Genomic DNA, 16,233 nt, shown 5'->3' on the forward strand with positions numbered 1-16,233 from the left:
TTCCAATTTGCTTCACCGACTGTTTAAATCTAATTAACCGTCATATTGAGCGTACCCCAATAACTGCAGGCACTTACATTTTGGCAACATTTTTGATTTACGCTTCAGCCCATGAATGATTCATTCACATCCCTCTACTCTCTTAATCTGGGTTTTTCTGGATGCGGCAGCTCTCCCAGGCCTCTGGAGAGGAAACTCCCCCTGTAGCTCAATGAAACTGAGTGATGTATCCGTGATGTAAGGCGGCCGCGCCTGAACACCGGGAGAGCATTATCAATCATGTGGTCGTTCACGTGCAGAACGACCCCCTTGGTTTCTTCTTTAAACATTCTCTTACATGTGCTTGAACACACAAACATACGGACACATGTTGCTCCCTTAAGACCAGCGTCTCCTTTTAATCTGGCAACTCTTTGCTTGTTTTAACACCACTTGTTTCTTCATCTTCATGGAGAGGTCATACGATTTTAGTGCTGCATCCCAGTGATCGCCCCGTGTCGCTGCTGTCATTTTCACAGAAATTAACATGTGACTATCAAGTGAGTGACCTTGTCCCAGCAGCCATTTCGCATAGTGGAAATATCTTGGGAGCCCCCTTCCTATAAGACTTAGTATACCTTTTTAATCCTGCTCCACCCACCGCCCCCCCTGACTGAAACTGGGATTTACTGCAACAACTGCACTTTCACTCCTTCTCTCTCTGCTGCACACCCTCAGCATTTACATTCAGTGAGAGCTGTTTCAGAGTTTAAACCAAGCAGCAGCCTCAGGAGTAGTTCTTTTATGTGCTCTGGTGGTCGGTGGATACAATAAACGTCACACTGATAGGCTTCCTTTTTTTTTTTTTTTTTCTCAATAGCTGCATGCCCAGAAAGCATGCAGTGCAGTAAGTGGGTAGTCAGTGCAGCGGGGAGGGCTGCAAGTCTTTCATCTGGTTTAACTGGCAAGTCAGGTCTTTGACATCTGAAAAGCAAGCCTCTAGCTGAGAGAGTGAGTGTGTTTAGGCAAGAGAGAGGAGGGGTGGGAGGACGGTGAGATTTCATGCTGTGTTAGCATCCCCTCAGCAACTCCATCAATACTGCATACAGCTGAGAAACTGGCAAAGATCCTCCGTGCTGCATTTTCAAGGCTCGGCCAGAGAAAGCGGGCGACTGCCACGACCGCTCGGCTCAGTGTGCTGCTGCTGCTGCTGCTGCTGGAGGGGGGCTCTGCAAAGGGGCAGAGCACACATACATACATACATACACACATGCCCACATACATGCGTTCACTTACACACTGAGTGGAGTTTCTGCTGCATCAAGAGGCAGAAGAGGAGAGCGGGGAGGAGGGCGCAGAGGGACGCGCAGACTGGGAATACTCCGGCGACGAGAGCCAATCCCGGAGAGGGACGGGACCGTGAGGAGACCCGTGCTAATATGCTACCGCGCTCCGCAGGGGAAGCTGAGCACCGGGGAGTTTGACAGGATCTCAGTGCACCTGCTCCACGCACACTGGTGAGCCGATTTGTTCCTTTTACACCCAGGGAAATGTAGTTTTTTTTAATGTGGCGTGTTCATGTGACGCTGTGCGCGCGTGTAGTCAGACTTATTTTGCTCAAGTGGGGTTTTGCCCGCATTGGTGCACTGTAGAGTAGTTGGAAAGAAGTTGTTTCCTCCGTGGCACAGGGTGAGAGCACAGATGCGCAGGTTATTAACCTGAATCACAATAAGAACACAGTATCAGATTACATTATCAGAGGAAAAGATAAGATTAACCTTTAATTGATCCCACTTCGCGCATGTAAAATCATACATTCATATTCAACTCTTAAAGAAAACAAAACAAAATTAGATTCTTTTCAACTGATTTTGACAATATTTGTTTGTGTGTGCAGGCTGAGAAACTGAGTAATTGTTATATGGACGCACAGCTCCCCTGTAGGGGTGTACACCCCTCTGAAAACCTCAATTCTAGTTTTCCATGACATCATGGAGAGGTTATTGCTCAAAGCGGCAGCAAAATGACCTGATGTACCTCAGCAGTGCCGTTGTTAACAGGCGTTTGGCTCTACAGGCACATATGACATTAAAAGGTCCGATGTGTTGTAAATGCAGTATGCAACAAAAAGAAAAAAAAAACTTCTTGATGAACTCCATAGTGGAAATCAGTGAACACTCCTGAATGATTCTTGTCTACAGTCTGCCTTACTTACTTTTTTTTTTTTTAAGGTTTACCTCCCACCTCTGCAGTATGCTAAAACATGGTTCACATTTCAAACTGCATATATTCATATATTAGTTTTAGTCACACTTTGGTTGAAACAAATGTTAAAATATTAAAGCCTCCATACTGTCACAGGGAGCTGCTGACACTTCTCCCGATTTGAAACCGTCCAAACTGGATGAGAAATAATCATGAATCGTGAATACCTTGCTCCTGGCGTATGACTGTGTCACACACACACACACACACACACACACACACGCATGCACACACACACCAGAACTTCTTAATGGGGATTGTGGTAACTGTAATCCACACGTTTTCTTTTGTAGTTAAGACACGTAGGCGATGGAGTAAGCAGAAGTTGGACGAGAGTTTCCCAGCATTTCAGGAGACATCCTTGGGACTAACTCCCCTGATTCCCAGTGCCCCCCCCGCCCCCCCTTTCTGTCATCAATCAACAGCAGAAACGGCATAAACAATTAAAGATTAAAGCTATGATTTCACCCACCTGTTTATTACGCCGGGGGCACTAACAGCTTGGTGAGACGGCATCTGCTGTTCATTTGCTCAACAGCTGGTTTACGCAATCACAGGACGGTTCCTTGGCTTATCTCCCATTTCACAAACCAGGAGGACGCTCGGGCTGAGAGGGGAAGAGGTGCGGTCAAACATTAATCGCTGTCAGTTTTGTCCTTTTATCAGCGGAGGATCAGAGATAATCGTTAACTACAGGCTAACCTGTCAGGATACCTGCCAAGCAAGAGTTTGAATAAATCACACCACCGGTTTAGACTGTTGGTTGGGCGGAGGTGAATGATATTTAATTTAAGTGGTGTCAAAGGTTGTTCACTAACAGGAAGCCATTAAATGTCCACTCTTGCTGCATTTAGATGCTGCAGCACGTTCATCCGCTGCTGATGTCCACAAATGAGCATCGTCACCAAGAATAACTGCGTTAATTTATTTAAAGCAAAACCATCATAGAGGATTTTTCGTAGAAGGTCCAGCGAGTGATGGGTGGCCCTCAGAGAGCAGCACCTGCCTGCTCTCCACCAACCAGGAGCTGCGTTTTGCTAATTCTCCCCTCTGACATTCCAGTAACAGGTATTACATTTGTAGGGAAGTGAGCGAAACTGACAGCTTGTTTGCCGGCAGGATTATTAGCTCTGCTTGGGGACAGGCCCAACAGTGAGAGAGCGGGATCTGCGTCATATGTTGTGAGGACCAAATCTGCTTAACCTACTTTAGTTTTTGCACAAAATATCTCGGGTTTGCTGGAACTCCGCTTATGGTGGCTTTTTGCCATCCAATTAGCTGTTCATCAAATATTCAGCGGTGGAAAATTATTAAAGGGGCAACATGGGAGGTTTCCATACACGGCGTCTCTGTTCGGGAAGTCATGTCACATGTTGCGCTCTGTATTTAGTGAAATCCATGACATTAACATTAACAACTCGTCTAGCACGTCTGGTAGCTGGGAGAAGGGAAATGTAGGCGCTTGACTTAGAGATTTACATGAAAAGTAGAAGGACACAGATGAAAAAGTGGCTTTTCTCCTTGTGGGAGCTATTCTGTTTGGAAAGTCTGATATGATGCCGCAGCTAAAAGTCGTCACAATATTCCCAGGAACACCTTGTTAAGTGGAACATGTTTAAGAAAAAAAAATCAGCAATTAAAGAAGTATTGAGATTCCCTTTACAGTGGTGTTAAAATATACTCCACTACAAGGAAAAAAACAACATTCACGCATCAGTAGAAACAAAGTGTATTTAAAAAAAGGAAGAAAATGACTGACAAGACTGTTAGAAGTATTTGACTGTTGTACTTGATCACCGATTTTGGGATTTTAGGTCAAATCTGACATTTTAGTCTGAAATTTCTAAAATGTCAACATATAAGTGACAGTGTTTTGTGGGGGAAAAATAATGGAATAAAAATCTGTATTTTTTGTACTTTTTTTTGTCTTTTTGTGAACTACTGAATAACTTTAATTCTTCAGTTAGTCGCCTGGGTCACAGGTCAAAAGGTCATATCACAACTTGAATTTCACAAGACATAAAGACATTTCACATGTTTATACCTAAAAGTAATAATAAAGAAAACGTTTTTCCCCTTGAATAATGAAGAATAAATGAACATTAACTCAATTAAAGTCCCAGGACCTCAGAATTACACTTATGTGTGAGTAATTTATCCATAGTCACTTTCATCAAGAATGATTTAGTGATTTAGTGACAACAACCAAATGTTGTTGCAGAGCTGTGGCCAGTCAGAGGAGATCTTTCCATTTCTCATTTGTTCTCAGGAACTTTTTCTAAGCAGCGCTCCATTCAACACCAAACACTTTTTTCTCTGAAGTTCGAGGACATTAAGATGTGCTCAGAATATCAAGCAGTCCCCTTTTGGTTGTACCTCAAAAGGATAATTTGGTGATGGATCGCACCATATTCAGTCACACACCTGCCATCCTGCTCGGATTCATAGCGGCCAGCGCTCTGAGTGACAAACTACAGTACATGCGTTGGTGAAATACCAGAGCTGGCAGAAATGTGAGGGCAGTGTGGCAACAAAACAAGTGGGATTTTGAAACTCAAGGGGCCCCTGCTTCCCTTTAAAGAACAGTGTGACGAGAAAGTTAATAGGTGTTGGAGGGCTGTTAATATTTAACAGTTTCCCATGCAATATGCATGAACAAAGGTAACAATGTGTGTGGAAATGTTCCTAATTAACACAACTGATTCCTTTTTTTTTTTTACAAGCACTAACATGCTTCGTGCACACGGAGTTAAGTGGTTTGGTTAGCTCTCCTCATTATTTGAATCATGTGTCCTTTAGACCTTTCAGAACAACATCAGCCGTTTGTTTTTATGGATAAGACACACAAGTGGTGACTATGGCTTATCATAAGACATGACCATAAAAATGTTTAAGACAAACGAGTGACATGTAGTTTTGTCATTTTCAGAGGAAAAATTGTTTAACATTTCCTAACACCTGGAAATAACATTTAGCTTCTTATATCTTGCTTCTTAGAGACTCTAGTGATCACTGCACTGTGTGCGTTACGTCACTGTGGTGTGTGTGTGTGTTGTTGACGATCTCGCTCCCTCTGTCCTCTCAGATTATGTGGACGAGCTGACGTGTGCGATGGGCAGCTTGGACCTGCAGGTTCTCATACCTCCGTCTCTGCGTTACTGTTACCTCCCGACCAGGCGGCCCAGCCCGAGGATCTGACCGCACCTCCCCTCCCTCTCCCCCCTCCCTCCCTCTCCCGGGGTGTCCCTCAATCCTGGGCCCACCATGGGAGGATGCTTCTCCAAACCCAAACCAGGTAAGAATCGTGTTTCCTCAAATCAGAGGGTGGTGGTTTAGTGGTTGGAATCTGTAGTATAATAGCATTTCCAGTAGGACTTGAAATGAAATGAATGAAATAACACTTCATCATTCTACTAAAACACCAGTATATATGTCTGTAAACTGAAGTGTGACCCTGATGGTCTGAGGGTTCAGTGTTTCTGGGTCTTTTAAATAAACCATGCATGTCAGGTGTAAAGATGAAAAAAGGGAAAATGAAATACATTGGTAATACAAAAATCAAACGCTATATTTAGGGACGGTTCTGCCTGTTTGAATAATGTTCAGAGATTCTCCTCTCCTCTTCCAAATCCTCATTCCCCTCAGCCTCCTCTGTTTGCGGTACAGTGCTTCGTGTGGGAGGAATTTAAATGGTCTCTGTGGCATCTTTGGTGAAGAGGATTACACAATTTGACACCGCATGTGTATCCACTGTTAGCACGGCTTGGGAATATTCTGTGCTGCATTCTTCTTGCATGTGCTTGTAACTGTAGTTACCGTTCGGTCGTGCCGAGGCATAGAAGCTTGGAGATCACATCAATAAAGGGAGAAAGAAGAGACACGAGGTGTATGCAAAGGATACAGGCTGTCAGGATTCTGAGGGCTAATTAGTCAGTGTCGATCACAGCTTGACCTCCGGCTACTGTAACACTGCGTAACAAATTAATTTGAACAGAAACCTCTTTTGAAAACGTGTTTCGCACAGTGAGTGAGGTTTGAAAGACTGTCGTCATGTTTTATAGATTCACATGAGGAACCTGTTCGTAGTCACGAACTAGTGGCGTCAACTGGTGGTTGATATTCTTTCAACGTCTTGTGGCAAACTTTTAAAACAAAGTCTAAAATCAAAGCTCAAACAAAAGCAACATGTGCCACGTGGATGAGGGTCGTGGATCCTCGAACAAGTCCAGTGGTGTATGGATTTGCTCTAATTACTGGAGGAGATATGTTTAACAAAATAGATCTGAGTCTCAAGTAAAGCATTTAAACTCACTGTTTATGGTTGATTATGCTGTGAGGAGACTTTTCTCATATTATCCTGAATGTTAATTGTGGTATCTGTTTGCATGCAGACAGGAAATACATCTATGGTGGTTTTTTTTTAATTAATATTATTCTCATTTGTTAGAAACCAAGATAGAGTAGCGCAACATCACTTACATATTACTTATTCTCGGATTCGTAATTAAGTCATGGAAGAGCAACAGATGCATTTGCTGTATTTAACAACACTATATCTTAAGTTAATCACGTAAAAGTCCCAGTCCCTGAACCAAATCAGTCAGTCCCAAAGCATTAGAGTCTGTTCTGAGACTTTAAACTGAATTATGAAGTGTACACGAAGGCAGCTTCATCTCGCGACACACAGTAAGTACTGTGTATAGATTTAAGTGTAAGCGGGAATAAACTGGCACTGAGGCAAGATCTACGAGGGAGGCAGAGCTTTTAAAGAACATGGCACGCTGCCGTCTTCATTTGCATAAACATGTGAAGAAAGAGGCTTGAGAAAGGTTCAAAGTGAGATTATTATAAAAATCTCCTGTTCTTCATCTGAAGTATTTAAAACATGGACTTTTAAAAATCAAGCTAAATGCATGTCAGCCCCTATTTTGGTGCATGTCCTAAAGCCGACTCCCACCGAGTCCCGATCAAACAAAGCGTCGGCGTGACCGCGTCCCGGTTAGCCTCAGATATTACAGCAGCATCTGGAGAATCTCCTCAGCAGTGGAAAGCTTTCCCCTTTCTTTTCTCCTGCAATTGCACTCACTATTATGATTTTCCATTGATTTTAATTAAGACTTGCTCAGCGGGAGAAAATTCCAGCCAGATTACTGTGTAAGAACCGGATGATCAGCACATTTTTCCAGCCGAACAGATAAAGCCTGCTGCAGTGAAAGGGGAGTTACACAACGGCTTCTGAATGTTCAGAAATATATAAAAGCCAACGGCGGCGCATCACAACACTGATCACTCACTCCGTTTTAAATTTCTTTTAAGAAAGCAGCACATTACTTTACTTTACTCCTGTCTCCTATAGGCATTACTTTATTTAAGGGGCAGCATTGAAGTGCACCGTTATCCTGTCGAACTCACACTTTCTGGAATAGATTTACTTTTATTTAGTGGTAATTATTTTATGGATTTTTAGTCTGTGTTACTGGTTAAACTCATATGAACAGTGACAGTTTTGCATGGGGACATTTGAGCGCTTTGCGTGACTGATTTCTTTCCTAAAGAAAAGACTCACTTCTCCCTTCACCTGCTTCCTACTTTCATTTGTTTCAGTTGTGGAGATGTCAGTCTCAATTTGTCCCAGAGCTGTGGACGTCTCTCCAAGCTGAACGGCGAATCACTCTCCCAAAACACTGGAGGGGGGTTGAAATAAAATGAAGGAGGACAGGAATATAGGAATAATAGTGCGATCCACCGGTGATTAGTGGTGTTAAAAAATCTGCTAATAGATTCAAGCTTTACAGCTGCTGGTATGCATTTGTTCGGCCATGCAGTTTCTAAGGGAGACGTGTCTTTGTCTTGCAGTTGAAGTCAAGGTGGAACTCTCTCTCCTAGAAAAAGAAAAAGAGGTGGACGGTGGTCTGTCGCCTAATGGCAAAGCGAGTCCTTTTGCCGACTGCAGACCTAACGGGGCCCTGGGACACGGCTCTGATGACGACTCCACCCCGCTGCCACTCTACCACAAGCCACGCGACTACGTGGAGGCCTCGGTGTGTCATGTTAAGGATCTGGAAAACGGACAGTAAGGTTCTATTTATTTATTTCTCTTCACCCATCAGATACACATGGGTGCAGAGGTAAATGCGTGTGCTGCCGGTGAACAAGATGATCAGATGAGCAGGATATTGGTGGACGGTGACTGTCAAGTTTACAGGGGATGCTCATAAACTATGGGGACAGCTCACATAAAAACACAGCATAAATAATTAGATGCACATCGGGCATATTGACGCCTCCAAATTGTGTTTTGAGATACGGCGGAGATGGATGGTAAGACATTTTGATTAACTTGAGTTTACTTTGTAATTTGTCTGAGAATAATGTTAATATACCCTACTGAGACGAGTGCATTCATTTTCAAATGGTGGCAGGAATTCACAACTTCTCTCTTCGTGTGAGCATCGTATACCCGACCCATGAAGGCAACACTATTAGTTATTTTACTGTACATTGTGATTAGGGCTGCATGATTCTGGAAAAAATGTGAATCACAGCTTTTTTGCTATGAATTGAGATCACGATTCTTTGGTATGAGTCCAAACTGTCTAACTCAATCTGTTTGACTGTGTTTTTGTGTGAATTGTCCCTTTAATGTATGTACGTTGTTTTTTTTGTTTTAATTTGCCCTTTTCAATGTTTCATTCAGTGATACTCCACATGACACTCGTGAAATCTTAAACTGATCGAGCGTGTGTTTATTTCCTCAAAAAAATCTAGTTTTATCTTGTAAGAGAAGAATTATGTTTTCCCTCCATCCTCCAAGGCAAAAATGTAATTTTCTGTCTTTAATTGTCACTACTCTTGTGTGACAACATTTGGCATACATCCAGAATATGTGCTTGCTTTCATTACTGTCATTTAAGTGTTTTGGGGATTAACTGTCCCTTTAATTTTACTTGAAGCAGCCGTGTACACGCACACACACCTTTTTTTTGTTTTGTGTGCTTGACAGGATGAGAGAGGTTGACTTAGGAAGCGGCAGAGCTTTGTTAATCAAAGAACATGGGGAGTTCTCAGCAATGGCACACAAATGTCCACACTACGGAGCACCACTGGTCAAAGGTGAGCAATATATATATATATATATATATATATATATATATATATATATATATATTTTTTTTTTACCATTAATCAAATGTTATAACTTTCATTCAACACACTTGTGTGTCCAGGCGTGCTGTCAAAAGGACACGTGCGTTGTCCCTGGCACGGTGCGTGTTTTAACATTGCAACAGGAGACATCGAGGACTTCCCTGGTCTGGACAGCCTGCCGACCTTCCAGGTGATCTTCCCCGCTGCTGCTGTCTCTTAACACATTCCCTGCCTTATCATGTCTGTAAGCACCATCAAAAAGTGTACACATCGCTCATGTCTGTTTGCTCCAGGTCAGAGTTGAAAAGGACAAGGTGATCATTCGCGCAAACAAGCAGGTAACAAGACAAAGAGAGAGGAGACTTTATGCAGCAAATGGACCACCTGAACGATCTGAGACCTTTCTTTAAACATTTCCAGGCCCTTCAGTCACAGAAAAGGTCAAAGCCCATGGCCCGATGTTCGGCAGTCATTAACTCCAGCACAGGCTTCAGCCACATTCTCATCATTGGCTCAGGTCAGTGTGTGAATGTCCTTCTTCATTTATTCCCACTACAAGCCCATTTCATAGCCCACCCATCATTTCACGGTCATCCTTAGATTGTCTAATTTCCAACGTCGTGCATATCTCTTTTTAGTAAACTGGGAATTTGTCGACAGGTCCAGCGGGTCTGGTGTGTGCGGAGACACTGAGGCAGGAGGGCTTCACCGACCGCATTGTCATGTGCACCATGGACAGACATCCTCCGTATGACAGGCCTAAACTGAGTAAGGTTTGTACACAGACCTCGACCACATACACTGAGACAGGACTCACTTTGGCAAGGAAGTTATGTAACAGACTGCAGAGGTGCAGCTTTGCTCAGTGGTGCTAAAATCAGGAGCGCTGTGGGGAACAGCTACACACTTCACAGCAGCCAAATGGCTGCAAATAGCTGACACAACTGAATCAGAAAAGATACAAGAACAGCTTTATTAGTTGGGTTTATTTCATTCAAAATTTATAATTTGCTGCCAAATGCTAAATGTCTTATCATGCTTACAGATTTCAGCATTAACAGTAATTTTCAATGTAGACTTTCTACCATGCGCTATCTTGCTGTCCCTTAGTCATTAGACAGCACAGCAGAGCAGCTGAAGTTGCGCTCCATGGACTTCCTGCAGGATCATGACATTGAACTGCTCACGGAGAAAGAGGTGAGAGGTGAAGCTTGATTATGGGTAATAGTATAGCCTATTGATTTGTTTGGACAGCTTTTTTTTTTTTTTTTTTTAATTTTCACAAAATCCAACTTGACTGTGTTTGTTTGTTCGTTTCAGGTTGTGGCGATTGATGTGAAAACGCGATCTGTGACCTTCGAGGATGGCTTGAGGATGGAGTACAGGAAACTCTTTATTGCTACAGGAAGCAAGTATGGAAAAAAATAAAACACTTGTTTCACGGGGAAACTCTGGACATTATAATAAATGAATGAATTGAACATCTGATTTGGCCCCTTTTCCTTTGCACGAAAGACCAAAACCGATGAACTACAAGGGCAAAGACGTCAGCAACGTGTTTCACCTCAGGACGCCAGAGGATGCTAACAGCGTAGCGAGGCTGGCCAACAACAAGAACGCTGTGATAGTGGGAACATCATTTGTGGGTGAGAAACAGACACATGCTTTTCATTCGTGCTAATTCCAAAACAGCCTTTTCAGTAATTTAACTTATTTGTGCACCCTATGAGAGCAGCTCCCAAGTGATGCATAATGTAGATTTTAAATGTAAATGTAGCATTTATAATAATAATAATAACAATAATAATACAATCTGGTGGAAAACAAGAGCCTGAAATGGAAGTTACACACAAACCCAAACTGTAACGTCTGAGAAATAATTTTGTAAAGGGACTGAAAAACAAACAAACTCACTTTTATTTTGAGGTGTCTTCTAATTTGTCACCATTCTACATTAACATCTGTGGATACTAACTTACACGCCGTGTATTTGTTTCCTTGGCAGGCATGGAGGTGGCTGCGGCGCTGACTGACAAGGCCCACTCGGTCTCTGTCATCGGGATCGAGTCCGTCCCCTTCAAAAAAGCTCTCGGGGAGAAATTAGGGAAAGCCATAATGAAGGTAGAGACACGCACTCCAGGGAAATCAGGCTTTTCAGAACGTGAATCTCTCTCATCAGCACTCTCGCCGAGACGTAATTATTAGTTAAAATGCAAACCGTGGTTTCCTGGTCAATACCGCAGCACCAAAGGGAGCGTCAATCTGCTCATTAACCCAGGTCGCTCACGCGTACATGTGGAGATTCAGCCAAACGACGCTCCTTGTTACAGTTTCCGTGTGCTCCCTGTGACTGTGGTTTGTCTTGTGTCTGCAGCTGTTTGAGGCCAACAGGGTGAAGTTCTACATGCTGAACGAGGTGTCAGAGATGATCGGCCATCATGGACAGGTATTCAGAAAGTGAGAGAAACAACACGATAAGATGCTCGGATGCACCGTGCTTGTTTAATATTGGGTGAAATCAGATGTGGTGTGAACTAAAAGTAAAGGTTGGAGTGTGTCAATTTCAGTGCAAAAATGTCAGCGTATGTCACATGAAACCAGCAGCTGAAGCTTGAAAATAAACACGGGACCATTCTTAATTAGTGAGACAGTTTACCCCGTAATGGGCACCAAATTAAACATTCAGGCAAGCCTATGTGTATCTAAAATGCAAACTGTCGCAGTTTTGCAGCAGAAGTTAAAAGAAGTGTGAATCATTTATGGGAAGATCACTTCAACAGTTTCAGCTTTGGCCTTTAAGAACAATCTCCATATACTGTCTTTTTTTTTCTTTTTTCTTGCAGCTGAAAGAAGTTGTTCTGAAGAGTGGAAAAGTTTTGCGAGCAGATGTGTGCGTCATTGGAGCAGGTGATGTCAGACGTGTTCTTTCTTTCTTCAAATTCTGTCCTTATTATGCAATTAGTTGAAAACTAACTGAAAAAGCACATTTGAAGACTAAAGCTCTGTGTTTTACTTGTTTTCTTGTATGCGTCTCTTCTCCTGCAGGAAGTGTCCCTGCAACAGGTTTCCTGAAACAGAGCGGCATCCACTTGGACTCCAAGGGCTTCATCACTGTGAACAAGGTACTTTGTAAAGCCTGAAGCCTGGCTGAAAGCGTTTTTCTCCTACTTTGTTAATTTACACAACATTCTCCTAGATGATGCAGACGAATGTTGACGGCGTCTTTGCTGGAGGAGATGTGGTGATGTTTCCTTTTCCGCCTCGCAACAACAAGAAGGTGAACATCCCTCACTGGCAAATGGCTCACGTACATGGTATGTGTGTAGCTTACAGTTCGATAGTGAGCACATTTCACATTTTCTTTCTTTGTTGTAAATTAAGGCGTGTTGTTGAAAGATGTGTTTCCATCCCCCTCTAACAGGAAGGGTGGCGGCTCTCGGCATGATGGGAAGAGCCACCGAGATCAAAACTGTGCCTTATTTCTGGTCCGCCATGTTTGGAAAGACCATCCGTTATGCAGGTAGGCAGGCTTGTGTTTGCTTTAGCCTAAGGGAAGGATCCGGAATTGAAATAGCTCAAATTGTGCTGTGAATTGTTACTGCACTGCCATCTAGCTGCAAAGGAAAGAAAATAAATAAATAAATAAATAATAATAATAATAATAATAATAATAATAATAATAATAATAATAATAAAGACCACCTAAGACCAGGAATTCAGCCTGAATTTAACTGTCGTCTTTCTGTTTGTGAAGGTTATGGCGATGGATTTGATGATGTCATTATACAAGGAGATCTGGATGAACTGAGATTTGTAGCATTTTATACCAGGTAACATTTATTTACTTGATAGAATTACATTTTGTTGCACTATGTGTTACCAGATTTTAAGCGTTTCTAACAAATGTTCATGTAATGTCATGATGGTTTATTCTCTCCGTTTCCTCCTCTCATCCATCTATAGGAGTGAGGAGGTGGTAGCTGTTGCCAGCATGAACTATGATCCCATTGTATCCCGAGTGGCAGAGGTCTTAGGATCAGGAAAGACGATTAAGAAACGAGATGTGGAGTAAGTCTCCTTCCAGGACTTAAATCTGGTCATGGCTACAATAGCTGTTATGTTCTTTAGGTCTCTCAGGTTTTACAGTGAAGGAAAAACAAGACGAAACGTTATCAGTCTGACAGAAAACAGCCTGCGGTTGTGCAGCTTGTGACTTTTATCACATGAAAAGTATTATGTCAAGTGAAACAAGTTGGCTTATTGTGAAAATCCTAAAGAGCAATAAAACCGGCTGTAATTTTTTGAGTTAAATCACATTTAAACATGTGTGTAAATTGCACATTAACAGTAAAAATAAAAATAAAATGTGACACGTTTAGAAGAAGTAGAAAAAAGCCGACGTACTTTAGGTTTTATGTATTTTGACTGTTCCAGCATCCATACTGGGTGTACTAACAGTAGATGGATGATTTAATCTGTAACATTCAGGCACAGTTATCATCACGGTTTGACTGGATTTCCTCAAAATGTGTTACAAAGCGATTCAGCTTAAGCAATTAGCTTTACTAAACTACAATAGAAGCGTTTATAGAAACTTTCATATGACTCATTTCCATGTAAAAAAAAAAAAACACTACAAAGCATTTACGCATCAGTTACTCAGAAATACTGAATAGAAAGTACGATAACGTACACATTTGTAACACATTAAAACAGAACAAACATAGCTCCGCTTTCCTCTGGAATAAAATAAACACACTGTTTCTTATAAAGTTGGAATAATTTTGTCTTCAGACACATTGCTCTTTTTGTTCCTATTTATATAAATCGCACTGTCAAAATCATTTCACGAGAAGAGGTACAAAATATTTTATTGCAGCATTCTGGGTGCAGCGCATTTATTTCAATAAATGTACAGGAAGAAAGAAAATGCAAATGAACTCAAACAGTCTGCCTACACCTGCAGTATAATGTTACAATGTATTTAGTTTTTATCATGAATATATTTCTCAATCAAACAGAACAAGAGGTGGTCAACAAATTCACCTAACTCTTAACCCTAACCCAAACTCCCCATATCCCCGTGGCAACCAGACCAAACAAACAGAGACCCGAATAATCGATGCATGCCTCCAACACTGCAGACACATCTTATTTTCTTGTGTGCGTGAAAAGTTAATTGTAATTAATATAACTTTAATTAGCAACAGATTCCATGAGGTTTTACACGTTAGTTTCTTTCATAACAAAAACTACTAAACCTGTAAATTGACGTGTTATTCTTGTTGTTAGAAACCTTTCTGTCCATGTTGCCTATGTATGTGACCATAGTGTTCCTCATGTCTCTCGTGTCTTGTGTTTCTTGTAATGCACACACAAAAAATTGAAGGATGTTAGCACGACTTGGCAAGTATGTAAAACTATGAGCCGTTCTTCTTTTCTGTTTAGTTTCATAATGGCCACTTGTAGGGAGCTGTGACTTACCCACTGATTTGTGGTCCCGTGCGTCTTTGCGTGTTTAATTGCTGGACTTTACGTTGCAGGACTGGAGACATTTCTTGGCTGATTGACAAAGGCTCTCAATGACTTCACACGTGAAGGTCCCAAAGTCCACCGGACACCTCAATATGGACACTTATGGTGCTGAGACACTGAGCAGCTATCCCGGCCTTTTCACATAAGACACTTGACACGAGGAGGACACGGCCGTGTCTGTTTGAGACACACCTACCTGAGGACTACACACCGACGCTTGCTTTTCTTCCTGAGAGACACTTTAACGTGACAAACGGAGCCATACACGGTCTGAAAACACTGACTCACTGTGTCGGCAGGTTCTTTTATTGACAACGTTGTCATATTTCAGAGCAAAGCAATATTGGATTCAGCCTCTGTGCTGCTGCAAGATGTATCTACCTGTACACTTTTGTTTATAAGAAGCCAAGTATGGGCATTGGCATTTTTTTTTTGTACAAATAACATTGTATATAGTTATAATCCTGAATGCACTGTAACAACAAGTAAGAACAATACAATTTCAGCTGAATAACGGACTCGGTTGTATGCGCGCATACAGACCTCAGATCTGCATGGTGTAACTTACAGTAACAGGAGACGAAAATTGAAGCCCCAGACCTGAGAAATTTCCGAGCTTAACGCCGCAAGTAAACAAACTGCGCCATCGCGTCAGCACAACCCTGAATGCAGCTTTAACGGACTCACTAACACACACACATGCAGCTTTAATTTGTGAATAATTGCTATCGTTAGAATGACCTCTTCGTATTGGATGCTAGTAGAGTACACAAATGAATCATACCCTGATCTCTCACTAGTGCTTGCACAACATAGATTCATGTATTTTCTAACAAATGGATATAAGTCCTCTAAACGAATGCAGAGGTAGCTTTAGGTTATTTTTGATAGCTCTCGCCTCCATAGGGACATTATTTGTTACTAACTCAGGGATCTGAGGTTTGTGGCCTGGACTTACCGGTCCTTTTACAAGCAGAAAATAAATTTATTGCTTTAATATATATATATTATTTTTTTTTTTTTTGCCAGTTACTGTTATATGACTGGTTCTCTCATTTTCATTCAGAAATGCTTGCAGTGTGCTTCTGGGTATAAAGCAGATGTTTGATTACATCCTGGTTTCCTGAAGATCCATGAATACTTGAGCCCTGACACGTGCGATTTAAACAGCATTGTTCTTCCTACAGAGAAGCCTGGGACGGCATTTTTATAACTAAACACTGAAATAAAAGTCTTCCAACAATAACCACTCACTGCGTTATTTAATAGTTCTTTTTTTTTTTTACTTATGACTCACAGACCAGAACA

General features: G+C 41.8%; 1 protein-coding gene across 3 annotated transcripts; it reads left to right on the plus strand.

Annotated features, from left to right (window-relative positions):
* The first annotated feature begins 126 nt into the window (after window positions 1-126).
* On the plus strand, window positions 127-16,176 carry LOC125011940 (apoptosis-inducing factor 3). 3 transcript variants are annotated; one of them, XM_047591465.1, is made up of 21 exons: window positions 127-1,496; window positions 5,330-5,539; window positions 8,101-8,317; window positions 9,248-9,357; window positions 9,471-9,580; window positions 9,684-9,728; window positions 9,811-9,907; window positions 10,051-10,163; window positions 10,501-10,587; window positions 10,711-10,802; window positions 10,906-11,036; window positions 11,396-11,511; window positions 11,765-11,836; window positions 12,234-12,297; window positions 12,436-12,512; window positions 12,587-12,704; window positions 12,812-12,910; window positions 13,145-13,220; window positions 13,354-13,458; window positions 14,780-14,800; window positions 14,934-16,176. In XM_047591465.1, the coding sequence occupies exons 2-21, from the start codon at window positions 5,509-5,511 to the stop codon at window positions 14,974-14,976; spliced, it is 1,824 nt and encodes a 607-aa protein (XP_047447421.1). In that variant the 5' UTR covers window positions 127-1,496; window positions 5,330-5,508; the 3' UTR covers window positions 14,977-16,176. The 3 variants fall into 3 exon arrangements, with proteins under 3 accessions (XP_047447421.1, XP_047447423.1, XP_047447422.1); XM_047591467.1 differs by having other exon boundaries at window positions 8,131-8,317; XM_047591466.1 differs by lacking the exon at window positions 14,780-14,800.
* Window positions 16,177-16,233: the final 57 nt, after the last annotated feature.

The sequence above is a fragment of the Mugil cephalus genome, chromosome 8 (assembly GCF_022458985.1).
Source record: "Mugil cephalus isolate CIBA_MC_2020 chromosome 8, CIBA_Mcephalus_1.1, whole genome shotgun sequence".
Classification (NCBI taxonomy): domain Eukaryota; kingdom Metazoa; phylum Chordata; class Actinopteri; order Mugiliformes; family Mugilidae; genus Mugil; species Mugil cephalus.

Excerpts from the sequence above, each read along its gene's own strand:
- LOC125011940 (XM_047591465.1), top strand. The coding sequence starts at position 5,509 with ATGGGAGGATGCTTCTCCAAACCCAAACCAG. Across the intron at positions 8,318-9,247 it reads AAGGATCTGGAAAACGGACA|GATGAGAGAGGTTGACTTAG; the intron begins GTAAGGTTCTAT and ends TGTGCTTGACAG. Across the intron at positions 13,459-14,779 it reads ATTAAGAAACGAGATGTGGA|GATGTTAGCACGACTTGGCA; the intron begins GTAAGTCTCCTT and ends AAAAAATTGAAG.